The 14,432-nt window shown below is 42.9% G+C and overlaps 1 protein-coding gene across 4 annotated transcripts in view; it reads right to left on the bottom strand.

Annotated features, from left to right (window-relative positions):
• Nucleotides 1-424: 424 nt before the first annotated feature.
• LOC123728800 (ABC transporter G family member 23) overlaps nucleotides 425-14,432 on the bottom strand; it is a 98,510-nt gene continuing 84,502 nt past the window's right edge. For 3 of the 4 annotated variants that reach the window (XM_082964927.1, XM_082964929.1, XM_082964928.1), the window contains 3 exons: nucleotides 10,854-11,013; nucleotides 9,943-10,047; nucleotides 425-8,583 (listed from right to left, as the gene is read on the bottom strand). In XM_082964927.1, coding sequence (XP_082821053.1) covers nucleotides 8,477-8,583; nucleotides 9,943-10,047; nucleotides 10,854-11,013 — 372 coding nt within the window. In that variant the 3' untranslated portion in view covers nucleotides 425-8,476. The remainder of the gene's footprint in view (nucleotides 8,584-9,942; nucleotides 10,048-10,853; nucleotides 11,014-14,432) is intronic. The other variant, XR_014381374.1, reaches the window with a different exon arrangement.

Genomic DNA, 14,432 nt, shown 5'->3' with positions numbered 1-14,432 from the left:
CCATGCATGTGACTACACCTGACTGAAAAACGCCCCCAGGTATAAACCATGCATGTGACTACACCCTGACTGAGAAACGCCCCCAGGTATAAACCATGCATGTGACTACACCTGACTGTGAAACGCCCCCAGGTATAAACCATGCATGTGACTACACCTGACTGAGAAACACCACCAGGTATAAACCATGCATGTGACTACACCTGACTGTGAAACGCCCCCAGGTATAAACCATGCATGTGACTACACCCTGACTGAGAAACGCCCCCAGGTATAAACCATGCATGTGACTACACCTGACTGTGAAACGCCCCCAGGTATAAACCATGCATGTGACTACACCTGACTGAGAAACACCACCAGGTATAAACCATGCAACATGAGTCAGTAGACCACCATCAGCAGGAAAAACAACCCAACCAAAGACACGTTACTCATGAAGGTTTTATTGTTTCAGAGACATGAAGAGTATTTCAGAGCATGTTTGCTGTCACAGCATATGCATGATGTCACAGAGGAGTACGGATCAGACCTGGATTCAAATACTACACTGAACAAAAATATAAATGCAACATGACACAATTTCAAAGATTTTACTGAGTTATGAGGAAATCAGTCAATTGAAAGAAATTAATTAGGCCCTAATCTATGGATTTCACATGACTGGGAATACAGATATGCATCTGTTGGTCACAGATACCTTTAAAAAAAGGTAGGGGCATGGATCAGAACCAGTCAGTATCTGGTGTGACCGCCATTTGCATCATGCAGCGTGACACAACTCCTTCAAATAAGAGTTAATCAGGCTGTTGATTGTGGCCAGAGGAATGTTGTCCCACTCCTCTTCCATGGCTGGGGGAAGTTGATGAATATCAGCAGGAACTGGAACACACATCCCAAAGATGCTCAATGGGTGGTAAGATGTCTGGTGAGTATGCAGGCCATGGAAGAACTGGAACATTTTCAGCTTCCAGGAATTGTGTACAGATCCTTGTGACATGGGGCTGTGCATTATCAAGCTGAAACATGAGATGATGGTGGTGGATGAATGGCATGACAATGGGCCTTAGGATCTCGTCACGGTATCTCTGTGCATTCAAATTGCAATCAATAAATGCAGTTGTGTTTGTTGTCCGTAGCTTAGGCCTGCCCATACTACAACACCACCACCACGGGGCACTCTGTTCACAAGGTTGACAGAAAACGCTCACCCACACGACGCCATACACGCTGTCTGCTATCTGCCTGGTATGGTTGAAACCAGGATACATCTGTGAAGAGCACACTTCTCCATTGTGCCAGTGGCCATCGAAGGTGAGCATTTGCCCACTGAAGTGGTTTACGACGCCAAACTACAGTCAGGTCAAGACCCTGGTGAGGACGACGAGCATACTGATGATCTACCCTGAGACGGTTTCCGACAGTTTGTGCACAAATTCTTTGGTTGTGCAAACCCAGTTTCATCAGCTGTCCAGATGGCTGGTCTCAGACCATCCCGCAGGTGAAGAAGCCGGATGTGGAGGTCCTGGGCTAGCGTGGTTACACGTGGTCTGTGGTTGTGAGGCCAGTTGGACGTAATGCCAAATTCTCTAAAATGATGTTGGAGGCGGCTTACGGTAGAGAAATTAACATTCAATTCTCTGACAACAGCTCTGGTGGAGATTCCTGCAGTCAGCATGCCAATTGCACGCTCCCTCAAAACTTGAGACATCTGTGGCAAAACTGAACATTTTAGAGTGGCCTTTTATTGTCCCCAGCACAAGGTGTACCTGTGTAATGATCATGCTGTTTAATCAGCTTCTTGATATGCCACACCTGTCAGGTGGATGGATTATCTTGGCAAAAGAGAAATGCTCACTAACTGGGATGTAAACAAATTTATGAACAAAATCTGAGAGAAATAAGCTTTTTGTGCAAATGGAACATTTCTGGGAACTTTTATTTCAGCTCGTAAAACATAGGACCAACACTTCTTGCGCTTATTTTTGTTCAGTATATTCGAAATACAGTTTCTTAAAACCCTTTAGCTGGGCTTGATCATGTTTGCCTGGCACAATGGAACCAATAGAATAGTTGCAAAACTGCAAACCCCGCCCATCTCGCATTCCAGACAGGCTAAAAGCAAAGGATCAAATTATTTGAAAGATTCCAAATAGTTTTTGAACACAGGTCTGGTATGGATACATATATAAAAGGTCCTTTGGGGGGGAACATAGAGGAGGTAGAAGTATAGAGTCAAGGACACCAGCAGAGCCGACGCTATGGCTGCCTCTGGTCAAAATGAGTGCACTATGTAGAGAATATGGTGCCATTTGGGACGCAAACTATACATTATGGCAGCTAACATACATATCATTGACATAACAAATGACATGAATAGTCTTAACATTATCTATAAGCTAGTAGGCTAGTGGTAACTAGCTGACCTAAATAACAGTTTGGTGTCATGACAGTGTTAAGTCAGTTGTCATAACCTGACATTATATATATATATATATATATATATATATATATATATATATATATATATATATATAAAACCTGTTATGTCTGTTATAACAGTGCTACAATCTAATGAAGGGTTTGAGGGATTTCCTACCTCAATTCCAGTTTGTGTCATGACAGTGTTACGTCAGTCGTCAAAAGATAACATCTGCAGTCATAAGTGTTTATAACACCTGTTATGTCATTTGTAAGACACATACATTCCAGATGAATGTGGGTGTGTCCCTTATGATGTGGGAAATAGCAGCACAAGCAAACACATAAAAGGCAACAGACTGTGAGCAATGCAGGAAACACAATAAATATGGAGTTCCACATTAATTAACACTTAATAAACTCAAAGGTTCAGCCGTGATGGTCCTTGACCCCTTGACCCCAATACGGTACATATAAATATTTATGTCACTTTCCTCAATTGAAACTTGATTTGTAGAAAACTCTTTCTCTATAAAACAAACTTGACTTTTTTAAAAAATATACCACGTTAAACAAGAACATTTAAGAATGCACAAATGACACCCTATTCCCTATACAGTGCACTACTTTTGACCAGGGCCCTTAGGGGTTTGGTCAAAAATAGTGCACTATGTAGGGAATAGGGTGCCATTTTGGAAGCACAGTAAAGTAACTTCTGCAGTCACCTTGAAAAGTTGCCTTACGGTCTAAAATTCACAATTCTGCAGAAAACATCAATCAATTCTGATTCCTACAGTAACACACATGCTGGTGTAGATGCTTTAACTTTATAACTTAACATGGTAACTTCTCTATTAGAATATTTAGAAACAACAAACAGAGTGACATGAACTAGCTCCTTCTGCCGTGAGCTATTTTCAGCCTTTGTCGGTTCAACGCGTGTAAACATATTTCTCATTCAGTAATAGTGGTCAATGGCACGACTTGGACACTATGAAGGATGGACACTAGAAATACATGATATGAAATCTCAGAACTGCCGGAATACCATGGGCTGCTGTCAATCATCCCAACACCCAATAGAAGCTCTGAAATATAGAGCTCCCATTGGATCAGAGCAATTGATTGAAACACAATGAATGGACATGCTGGAGAGATGTTATTAAAACAGAAATGACTGCATGCTCTTTGCTATGGTACATGTCCAAGGGTTTTACCCAGCAGCCACCATTCCTGTCCAGCAGCAGGGGAGTGATGGGAAGACAAAAGTAATTAAAAGCTGATGATCTTCTCAGGTAACACACACACACACACACACACACACACACACACACACACACACACACACACACACACACACACACACACAGTTTGTTGTTGAATTGTTTGTATATTATTGTATTGTAAATGTGTGTGACTGTCCTTGTCTATCAGTCTATCAGTGTTTTGTTACTTGTCATGTTTTGTGTTTTTTTGTGGACCCCAGGAAGAGTAGCTGCTGCTTCTGCAAAAGATAACGGGGATCCAAATAAACAAACAAATAAACACGATATCTGAGAACAGTTAACCACGACGGGACAAGCCCCATGCAATCACCATCAAGACAATCAAACTGCCCTTTTTATAAGGGGTATGCTGCAAGCACAGGCACAAAACAGACTCCAGCAATACAGAATTCCACCAATAACCAGAAGCCAAGGCTACTTCAGCAGCAAGCCAATACTGTGAGGTTAGATTACCTGGTAACCAAGAGACAGGGTCACCACTTTCTGTCAAAACAGGCAACAGGAAGCAAAACAGAACAAAATACAGACAGAGACCAGAGCTCATATCCACAAAGAACCTCAGAGTTGGTGGGCTGGTCTAGGATCAGGTCCCCTCCTGTCCATGTAATCTTTTCATTATGATCTAAATGGCAAAACTGGTCCTAGATCAGCACTTCCACTCTGCTTTATGAATTCAGACCCAGAGGCCCCTGGAAATAGCAGAGGACAAAAATAAGTTTAGTTTTTTGTTGTTGTCCAACATTGAGTTTAGCATTTCAGTTCATCAAAATACACTTCTATCCATAGTGTAGTGCAGATGGCATAGCTCCTTGTTCTCCCCTGTGGGTTCTACTGTCCACCTTCTGATAGTCGCTCATTGGTTAGTGGGCGTGCCATGTTGAGGTTAGCCAGTTGTCTGGTTTTCCCACAGTTAGTTGGGAGGTTTGCTCGCATGCTAATCGCACGAACATGGACATCGTTCTGTGGCTGAGCGCCTGGACAGAGCCGGTGTCGCCACCAGTTGTAGAAGAGCATCTACTGAACGTGAATTCCCATCATCAGAGAACATCCTTCAGTAAAACGTCCGTCAAACGGGAGTCCTTCTTGTTGTGGCCATTCTTTACCCACGCATCAGTAGCTCTATCCAGTAACACCACAATACCAAAAACATCAAACATTGTATTTTTTTTACACAGTTCCCTCAAAAAATCTGAAATATATAGTATTATATCTCTCTCTATCATTTGTGTAAATACAGTCAACATATGCTGTAGAAGGAGTAAATCATAAAACGTCAACAGCAATTCTAAATATAAACCTCCAATCAATGCATTGTTATGTTCAGAACAGGTGGTACAAGTAAAACATGCCTAAGGCCTATAATAACCTGTACTGTGTACAGTGTGTTCTGGAGCCTATAATAACCTGTACTGTGTACAGTGTGTTCTGGAGCCTATAATAAATGACAGTGATCAGGGACCCTATTTATCAAGCGTCTCAGAGTAAGAGTGCTGATCTAGGATCAGTTTAGCCGTTTGCATCATAATAAATCATTATTATGGACAGGGAGGACCTGACCCTGGATCAGCACTCCTACTCTACAGTGTTTCTCAACCTCAGTTCTTTGGGTCCACCAGCCGTTTGACTGATGTCTGATTCACACTATAGGAACATCCTGAACTGTACTGGCTGATATTTTATCTTCACATTGTCCTTTCCAACATGGTTCCAGGAACTATGGTGGACGCGTAACCAGGCCAGCCCAGTACAGCTTGGCCCGGCCCTGTAGTGTGAATCAGACAATACTCCCAGCAAGCACATAACGTTCTGAGAACCATATGTTACTTAGAACTTGGTGAGAGCGTGGTTGTCCTATGGTTATTTAGCATACAACCTTCCCACAACTTCCTGGGAATGGTGCAGGATAGTTGCTTGGCTTTGGAACATTCTCAGCACATTTAATGAACTTGACCAAAAAACAATTCATTACGTTATGTGTTTCAACGTTTCATATAAGTTCAAATATAGCTACATTTCATTTCAATTTTGGTAATGTTCTCCAACTGGTTTGACATTGGGAGTGTTCTCAAATAGTTCAGAGAAGTAAGACGTGACAATTTAGCTTTTCTTGGAACTTCTCTTGTCAGAATGTTTGAAGAACTTTCAGTTTTACCGGTCAGGAAAGTATGGCTTCCTTACCACAACCAATGTGAAACCAAAAACATATGTTCCTACAACTTCAAAGGAACCAAATGTGCTAGCTGGGCTGTATGTAAAACAACTGGGTTGAGAAACATTGCTGCAGGGCAGATTCAGGCAGTTGAAACATTCAAAGCATTGCAGCTTGAAAGACGACAACATAAAAGAACAGCCACAACTCTCTAATGGAATAGCGAAAGCTATCCTTTCTATGAAGTAGATTTCTACCTGCAAGATTTGGAATGATTCGCCCCACCTAGTAGTCCTTCACCCATAGACTCTGGTTCTCAGGGTTAGCTACTTTGAGTTGGCAAGCAGAAGGGGGGAGGAGGGTGTGTGATTGTGCGTGTCGGTGTGGGTGAGGGTCTGTCTCAGAGGTCGACCGATTACGATTTTTCAACGCCAATACCGATACCGATTATTGGAGGACCAAAAAAAGCCAATACCGATTAATCGGCCGATAGTTTTATTTATTTGTAATCATGACAATTACAACAATACTGAATGAACACTTATTTTAACTTAATATAATACATCAATAAAATCAATTTAGCCTCAAATAAATAATGAAACATGTTCAATTTGGTTTAAATAATGCAAAAACAAAGTGTTGGAGAAGAAAGTAAAAGTGCAATATGTGCCATGTAATAAAGCTAACGTTTAAGTTCCTTGCTCAGAATATGAGAACATATGAAAGCTGGTGGTTCCTTTTAACATGAGTCTTCAATATTCCCAGGTAAGAAGTTTTAGGTTGTAGTTATTATAGGAATTATAGGACTATTTCTCTCTATACGATTTGTATTTCATATACCTTTGACTATTGGATGTTCTTATAGGCACTTTAGTATTGCCAGTGTAACAGTATAGCTTCCGTCCCTCTCCTCGCTCCTACCTGGGCTCGAACAAGGAACACATCGACAACAGCCACCCTTGAAGCAGCGTTACCCATGTAGAGCAAGGGGAACAACTACTCCAAGTCTCAGAGCGAGTGACGTTTGAAACGCTATTAGGGCGCACCCTGCTAACTAGCTAGCCATTTCACATCGGTTATACCAGCCTAATCTTGGGAGTTGATAGGCTTGAAGTCATAAACAGCTGCTGGCAAAACGCACGATAGTGCTGTTTGAATGAATGCTTACGAGCCTGCTGCTGCCTACCACCGCTCAGTCAGACTGCTCTATCAAATCATAGACTTAATTATAACATAATAACACACAGAAATACGAGCCTTAGGTCATTAATATGGTCGAATCCGGAAATTATCATCTCGAAAAAAAAAAGTTTTTCCTTTCAGTGAAATACGGAAGCGTTCTGTATTTTATCTAACGGGTGGCATCCCTAAGTCTAAATATTCCTGTTACATTGCACAACCTTCAATGTTATGTCATAATTACGTAAAATTCTGGCAAATTAGTTCGCAACAAGCCAGGTGGCCCAAACTGTTGCATATACCCTAACTCTCATATACCCTGACGCAATGAACGCAAGAGAAGTGACACAATTTCACCTGGTTAATATTGCCTGCTAACCTGGATTTCTTTTAGCTAAATATGCAGGTTTCAAAATATATACTTTGTGCATTGATTAAGAAAGGCATTGATGTTTATGGTTAGGTACAGTCGTGCAACGATTGTGCGTTTTTCGCAAATGCGCTTTTGTTAAATCATCCCCGTTTGGCGAAGTTGGCTGTCTTTGTTAGGAAGAAATAGTCTTCACACAGTTCGCAACGAGCCAGGCGGCCCAAACTGCTGCATATAACCTGACTCTGTTGCAAGAGAAGTGACACATTTTCCCTAGTTAAAAGAAATTCATGTTAGCAGGCAATATTAACTAAATATGCAGGTTTAAAAATATATACTTGTGTATTTATTTTAAGAAAGGCATTGATGTTTATGGTTGGAGCAACGTGTACCTAAGCGATTATATGCAACGCAGGACAGGCTAGATAAACTAGTCATATCATCAACCATGTGTAGTTAACTAGTGATTATGATTGATTGATTGTTTTTTATAAGATAAGTTTAATGCTAGCTAGCAACTTACCTTGGCTTCTTACTGCATTCGCGTAACAGGCAGGCTCCTTGTGGAGTGCAATGTAAAGCAGGTGGTTAGAGCGTTGGACATTGTTAACTGTTAGGTTGCAAGATTGAATCCCCGAGCTGACAAGGTAAAAATCTGTCGTTCTGCCCCTGAACAAGGCAGTTAACCCACCGTTCCTAGGCCGTCATTGAAAATAAGAATGTGTTCTTAACTGACTTGCCTAGTTAAATAAAGGTGTAAAAAAATAAAAATAATAAAGAATCGGCCAAATCGGCGTCCAAAAATACCGATTTCCGATTGTTATGAAAACTTGAAATCGGCCCTAATTAATTGGCCATTCCGATGAATCAGTCGACCTCTAGTCTGTCTGCAGGAGGAACTCTGGAATACCAGTACTTTCCCCCTTAAAGCACAGTGTCCCCCGACACAGACATCCTGAGACTAGGAACGAAGCCCCCCCCCGTACGAGTCATGTTCCCTGGGTAGGCCTGGGTAGGCCTGGGTTGGCCTGGGTTGGCCTGGGTTGGCCTGGGTTGGCCTGGGTTGGCGTCTCAGGTCCTCAGCTTAAGGATGACGGTGGCCAGGACGAGGAAGAAAGTGTTCCAGCCCAAGGTGACAGCAAAGCCTCGCCACACCATCATCCTGGAGAGACCCCAGCCTGAGGGAGAGACGTCATCACGTGATGTGTGTGTGTTGTGTCAGTTTGACATGGAAGCTCAGACAGACAGACAGACAGACAGACAGACAGACAGACAGACAGACAGACAGACAGGCAGACAGACAGACAGACAGACAGACAGACAGACAGACAGACAGAGAGGCGGAGAGACAAAGTGAGAGAGAGAGAGAGAGAGAGAGGGGGGGGCAGAGAGATGTCAGCTAATGATTGACAGAGCAGGATATCTCTCCTCTACTAGAAGCCCATGACTAAGTCACGTGTGTCTGTCTGTCTGGCATTGTGAATCATTTAGAACACTGTGACTACAGGCATTGTGAATCATTTAGAACACTGTGTGACTACTGGCATTGTGAATCATTTAGAACACTGTGTGACTACTGGCATTGTGAATCATTTAAAACACTGTGACTACTGGCATTGTGAATAATTTAGAACACTGTCTGACTACTGGCATTGTGAATAATTTAGAACACTGTGACTACTGGCATTGTGAATCATTTAGAACAGTGTGTGACTACTGGCATTGTGAATCATTTAGAACACTGTGTGACTACTGGCATTGTGAATCATTTAGAACACTGTGACTACAGGCATTGTGAATCATTTAGAACACTGTGTGACTACTGGCATTGTGAATCATTTAGAACACTGTGTGACTACTGGCATTGTGAATCATTTAAAACACTGTGACTACTGGCATTGTGAATAATTTAGAACACTGTCTGACTACTGGCATTGTGAATAATTTAGAACACTGTGACTACTGGCATTGTGAATCATTTAGAACAGTGTGTGACTACTGGCATTGTGAATCATTTAGAACACTGTGTGACTACTGGCATTGTGAATCATTTAGAACACTGTGACTACAGGCATTGTGAATCATTTAGAACACTGTGTGACTACTGGCATTGTGAATCATTTAGAACACTGTCTGACTACTGGCATTGTGAACCATTTAGAACACTGTGTGACTACTGGCATTGTGAATCATTTAGAACACTGTGTGACTACTGGCATTGTGAATCATTTAGAACACTGTGTGACTACTGGCATTGTGAATCATTTAGAACACTGTGTGACTACTGGCATTGTGAATCATTTAGAACACTTCGCTGCTGATTCCAGACGAATCAGGTGTCTAAAGTCTCAGGTAACACGTGTGTGTGTGTGTGTGTGTGTGTGTGTGTGTGTGTGTGTGTGTGTGTGTGTGTGTGTGTGTGTGTGTGGTGTGGTGTGGTGTGTGTGTGTGTGTGTCGGTGCAGACAGGATATAAGCTTCAATGTACTGTGTTGTAACTAATTGCTATTGGATAACGTGTGTGTGTGTGTGTGTTACCTCTGTACATGATGCATCGTAGGGCTTCAGAAGCGTAGGTCTGGGGCAGGGCCAGACTGATGTAACGTAGTGGATAGGGGATGCACTCCACAGGCCAGATTATACCTGTAGGGAGAGGAGGAAAGAGAGAGTCTTAGAGAAACAGAGAGACTTAGAGAAAGAGAGAGTCTGTCAGAGAAAGAGAGAGTCTGTCAGAGAAAGAGAGAGTCTGTCAGAGAAAGAGAGAGTCTGTCAGAGAAACAGAGAGTCTGTCAGAGAAACAGAGAGTCTGTCAGAGAAACAGAGAGTCTGTCAGAGAAAGAGAGAGTCTGTCAGAGAAACAGAGAGTCTGTCAGAGAAAGAGAGAGTCTGTCAGAGAAAGAGTTGTAAGAACTGAACTGGAATTGAACTGAATAACATTTTATTAAACTTCATTGTGAGAACATGTGAGAGGTAATATTGTAGATTTACAAAGTGACCCTCCATAAAATACCACTGAGGTTTGTGTGTGTGTGTGTGTGTGTGTGTGTGTGTGTGTGTGTGTGTGTGTGTGTGTGTGTGTGTGTGTGTGTGTGTGTGTGTGTGTGTGTGTGTGTATGCTAGCGTGCGTCCTTGTGTGTGTGTAAGACCTGGGTTCAAATACTATTTAGGGTATTTGAATTACATTCAAAGACATTTAGAAGCATTTAGATATTTTTTATTTGATAAGACAGTTAGCTGAAAATGCTCAAACACTCTGATGCATTTAACTGAGGCATTTGAACATAGTATTTGAAAAAACTTGCAAATAGTATTTATAGGAAATCATTTGAAAATACTTTCAAATACTTTCAACAGAAATTGATTCAGGCAACATTATTAAATACACAGAAAATAAGTATTTAAATAACAAATACACATGCATTTGAACCCAGGTTTGGTGTGTGACGTACCACTGACGATGAGGTTGGGGTAGAAGATACCCAGGGCAGCCTGGTTGGCGTTCTGTTCGTCATCGATGGCGGATGAGATGACCAGACCAAAGGAGATGCCAGTCAGACCCTGCAGCACGATCAGAGATATAACCAACACCAGGCTGCCCTCATTAGGAATCTGGAGGGAGGTGGAGGTGGAGGGGGGAGGAGGGGGGAGAGGCGGAGGAGAGGGGAGGGAGAGGCGGAGGAGAGGGGAGGGAGAGGCAGAGGAGGGGGGAGAGAGGGAGGGAGGGGGAGAGGAGAGGGAGAGCCGGAGGAGGGGGGAGGGAGGGGGAGAGGAGGGGGAGGGGAAGAGGTGGAGGTGTAGGGGAAAAGATAGGTGGAAGGGGAGAGAGAGAGAGAAAATTAGAGTGAGAGAGAGAATATGTTGGAGGGGAGGAGACAGCAAAAAGTGAGAGAAAGCGAAAAAGAGGAGGGATGGTAACAAGAGAGAGGAAGGTGAAAGAGGAGGGATGGTAACAAGAGAGAGGAAGGTGAAAGAGGAGGGATGGTAATAAGAGAGAGGAAGGTGAAAGAGGAGGGATGGTAACAAGAGAGAGGAAGGTGAAAGAGGAGGGATGGTAACAAGAGAGAGGAAGGTGAAAGAGGAGGGATGGTAATAAGAGAGAGGAAGGTGAAAGAGGAGGGATGGTAACAAGAGAGAGGAAGGTGAAAGAGGAGGGATGGTAACAAGAGAGAGGAAGGTGAAAGAGGAGGGATGGTAATAAGAGAGAGGAAGGTGAAAGAGGAGGGATGGTAACAAGAGAGAGGAAGGTGAAAGAGGAGGGATGGTAACAAGAGAGGAAGGTGAAAGAGGAGGGATGGTAACAAGAGAGAGGAAGGTGAAAGAGGAGGGATGGTAACAAGAGAGAGGAAGGTGAAAGAGGAGGGATGGTAATAAGAGAGAGGAAGGTGAAAGAGGAGGGATGGTAATAAGAGAGAGGAAGGTGAAAGAGGAGGGATGGTAACAAGAGAGAGGAAGGTGAAAGAGGAGGGATGGTAACAAGAGAGAGGAAGGTGAAAGAGGAGGGATGGTAACAAGAGAGAGGAAGGTGAAAGAGGAGGGATGGTAACAAGAGAGAGGAAGGTGAAAGAGGAGGGATGGTAACAAGAGAGAGGAAGGTGAAAGAGGAGGGATGGTAACAAGGGAGAGGAAGGTGAAAGAGGAGGGATGGTAACAAGAGAGAGGAAGGTGAAAGAGGAGGGATGGTAATAAGAGAGAGGAAGGTGAAAGAGGAGGGATGGTAACAAGAGAGAGGAAGGTGAAAGAGGAGGGATGGTAATAAGAGAGAGGAAGGTGAAAGAGGAGGGATGGTAACAAGAGAGAGGAAGGTGAAAGAGGAGGGATGGTAATAAGAGAGAGGAAGGTGAAAGAGGAGGGATGGTAACAAGAGAGAGGAAGGTGAAAGAGGAGGGATGGTAACAAGAGAGAGGAAGGTGAAAGAGGAGGGATGGTAACAAGAGAGAGGAAGGTGAAAGAGGAGGGATGGTAACAAGAGAGAGGAAGGTGAAAGAGTATGTCATGTTATTCAGTGATTTAGTGTCTGTTACATAAGGCCCTGACTCTTTCTATTGTCACAATACAGAGGCCTGTGTGTGTGTGTGTGTGTGTGTGTGTGTGTGTGTGTGTGTGTGTGTGTGTGTGTGTGTGTGTGTGTGTCTGTCTATCTATCTCCACTGACAACGTGTAAAAATAGACTGCAGGGAGAGAGCACATGGCTGCTCGGTTGCCACAGCAATCAAAGGCTGTTGTCGTGGTGATTCCGTAGTGATCCTTAGATATGATGGACTCAGGTACCGGCAAGAATAGAAATATATACTCCAGTCACCTCTTTGGACTGTCACACACACACACACACACACACACACACACACACACACACACACACACACACACACACACACACACACACACACACACACACACACACACACCAACAACAGTTCCATCCACGTGCCTATTGAGTCTGATGTTTCTATTCATCCACTGTCCTCAGGTTGACCTGTCCAGACCTGGGTTCAAATACTATTTCAAATCTTTCACATACTTTTACTTTCATTTTTCTAACACACACTGTTGAAGAAACGTTTTTAAATGTAATTACGCTGCCAGATTATATTGAGGTTTATGGTAAAAATAATAAAACATCCAGGGTAGAGGAGTAAAGAATGTGCCTATTTAAAAGCTATAAATTATTGCAACGTCATAAAAATAAATAAAGTATCTCTCATGCTATAAAGGAGAAGTGTGACATTGATCCTTAAAAAGACATGGGTGTATATCACTCATTTTTAAATAAAACACATGGATGTGGAAAATGCAGAATGTCCCTAACATTTGACTAATTAAACTTGACCTGCTTCCCCTTTTTCTGAACTATTTCTCAACTTACAGTATCAGTGCAGTAATATCACCAAGCGACCACTAGATGGAGGTGTAGGACCACTACATAAGCTAGTGCAGTAATATCACCAAGCGACCACTAGATGGAGGTGTAGGACCACTACATAAGCTAGTGCAGTAATATCACCAAGCGACCACTAGATGGAGGTGTAGGACCACTACATAAGCTAGTGCAGTAATATCACCAAGCGACCACTAGATGGAGGTGTAGGACCACTACATAAGCTAGTGCAGTAATATCACCAAGTGACCACTAGATAGAAGTGTAGGACCACTACATAAGCTAGTGCAGTAATATCACCAAGCGACCACTAGATGGAGGTGTAGGACCACTACATAAGCTAGTGCAGTAATATCACCAAGCGACCACTTAGATGGAGGTGTAGGACCACTACATAAGCTAGTGCAGTAATATCACCAAGCGACCACTAGATGGAGGTGTAGGACCACTACATAAGCTAGTGCAGTAATATCACCAAGTGACCACTAGATAGAAGTGTAGGACCACTACATAAGCTAGTGCAGTAATATCACCAAGCGACCACTAGATGGAGGTGTAGGACCACTACATAAGCTAGTGCAGTAATATCACCAAGTGACCACTAGATAGAAGTGTAGGACCACTACATAAGCTAGTGCAGTAATATCACCAAGCGACCACTAGATGGAGGTGTAGGACCACTACATAAGCTAGTGCAGTAATATCACCAAGTGACCACTAGATAGAAGTGTAGGACCACTACATAAGCTAGTGCAGTAATATCACCAAGCGACCACTAGATGGAGGTGTAGGACCACTACATAAGCTAGTGCAGTAATATCACCAAGTGACCACTAGATAGAAGTGTAGGACCACTACATAAGCTAGTGCAGTAATATCACCAAGCGACCACTAGATGGAGGTGTAGGACCACTACATAAGGTAGTGCAGTAATATCACCAAGCGACCACTAGATGGAGGTGTAGGACCACTACATAAGGTAGTGCAGTAATATCACCAAGCGACCACTAGATGGAGGTGTAGGACCACTACATAAGGTAGTGCAGTAATATCACCAAGCGACCACTAGATGGAGGTGTAGGACCACTACATAAGCTAGTGCAGTAATATCACCAAGCGACCACTAGATGGAGGTGTAGGACCACTACATAAG

The sequence above is a fragment of the Salmo salar genome, chromosome 18 (genome assembly GCF_965601325.2).
Source record: "Salmo salar chromosome 18, fSalSal1, whole genome shotgun sequence".
Lineage (NCBI taxonomy): Eukaryota > Metazoa > Chordata > Actinopteri > Salmoniformes > Salmonidae > Salmo > Salmo salar.
Note: the sequence above shows the minus strand (reverse complement) of the source record. Positions and strands in the feature narration are given on the sequence as shown.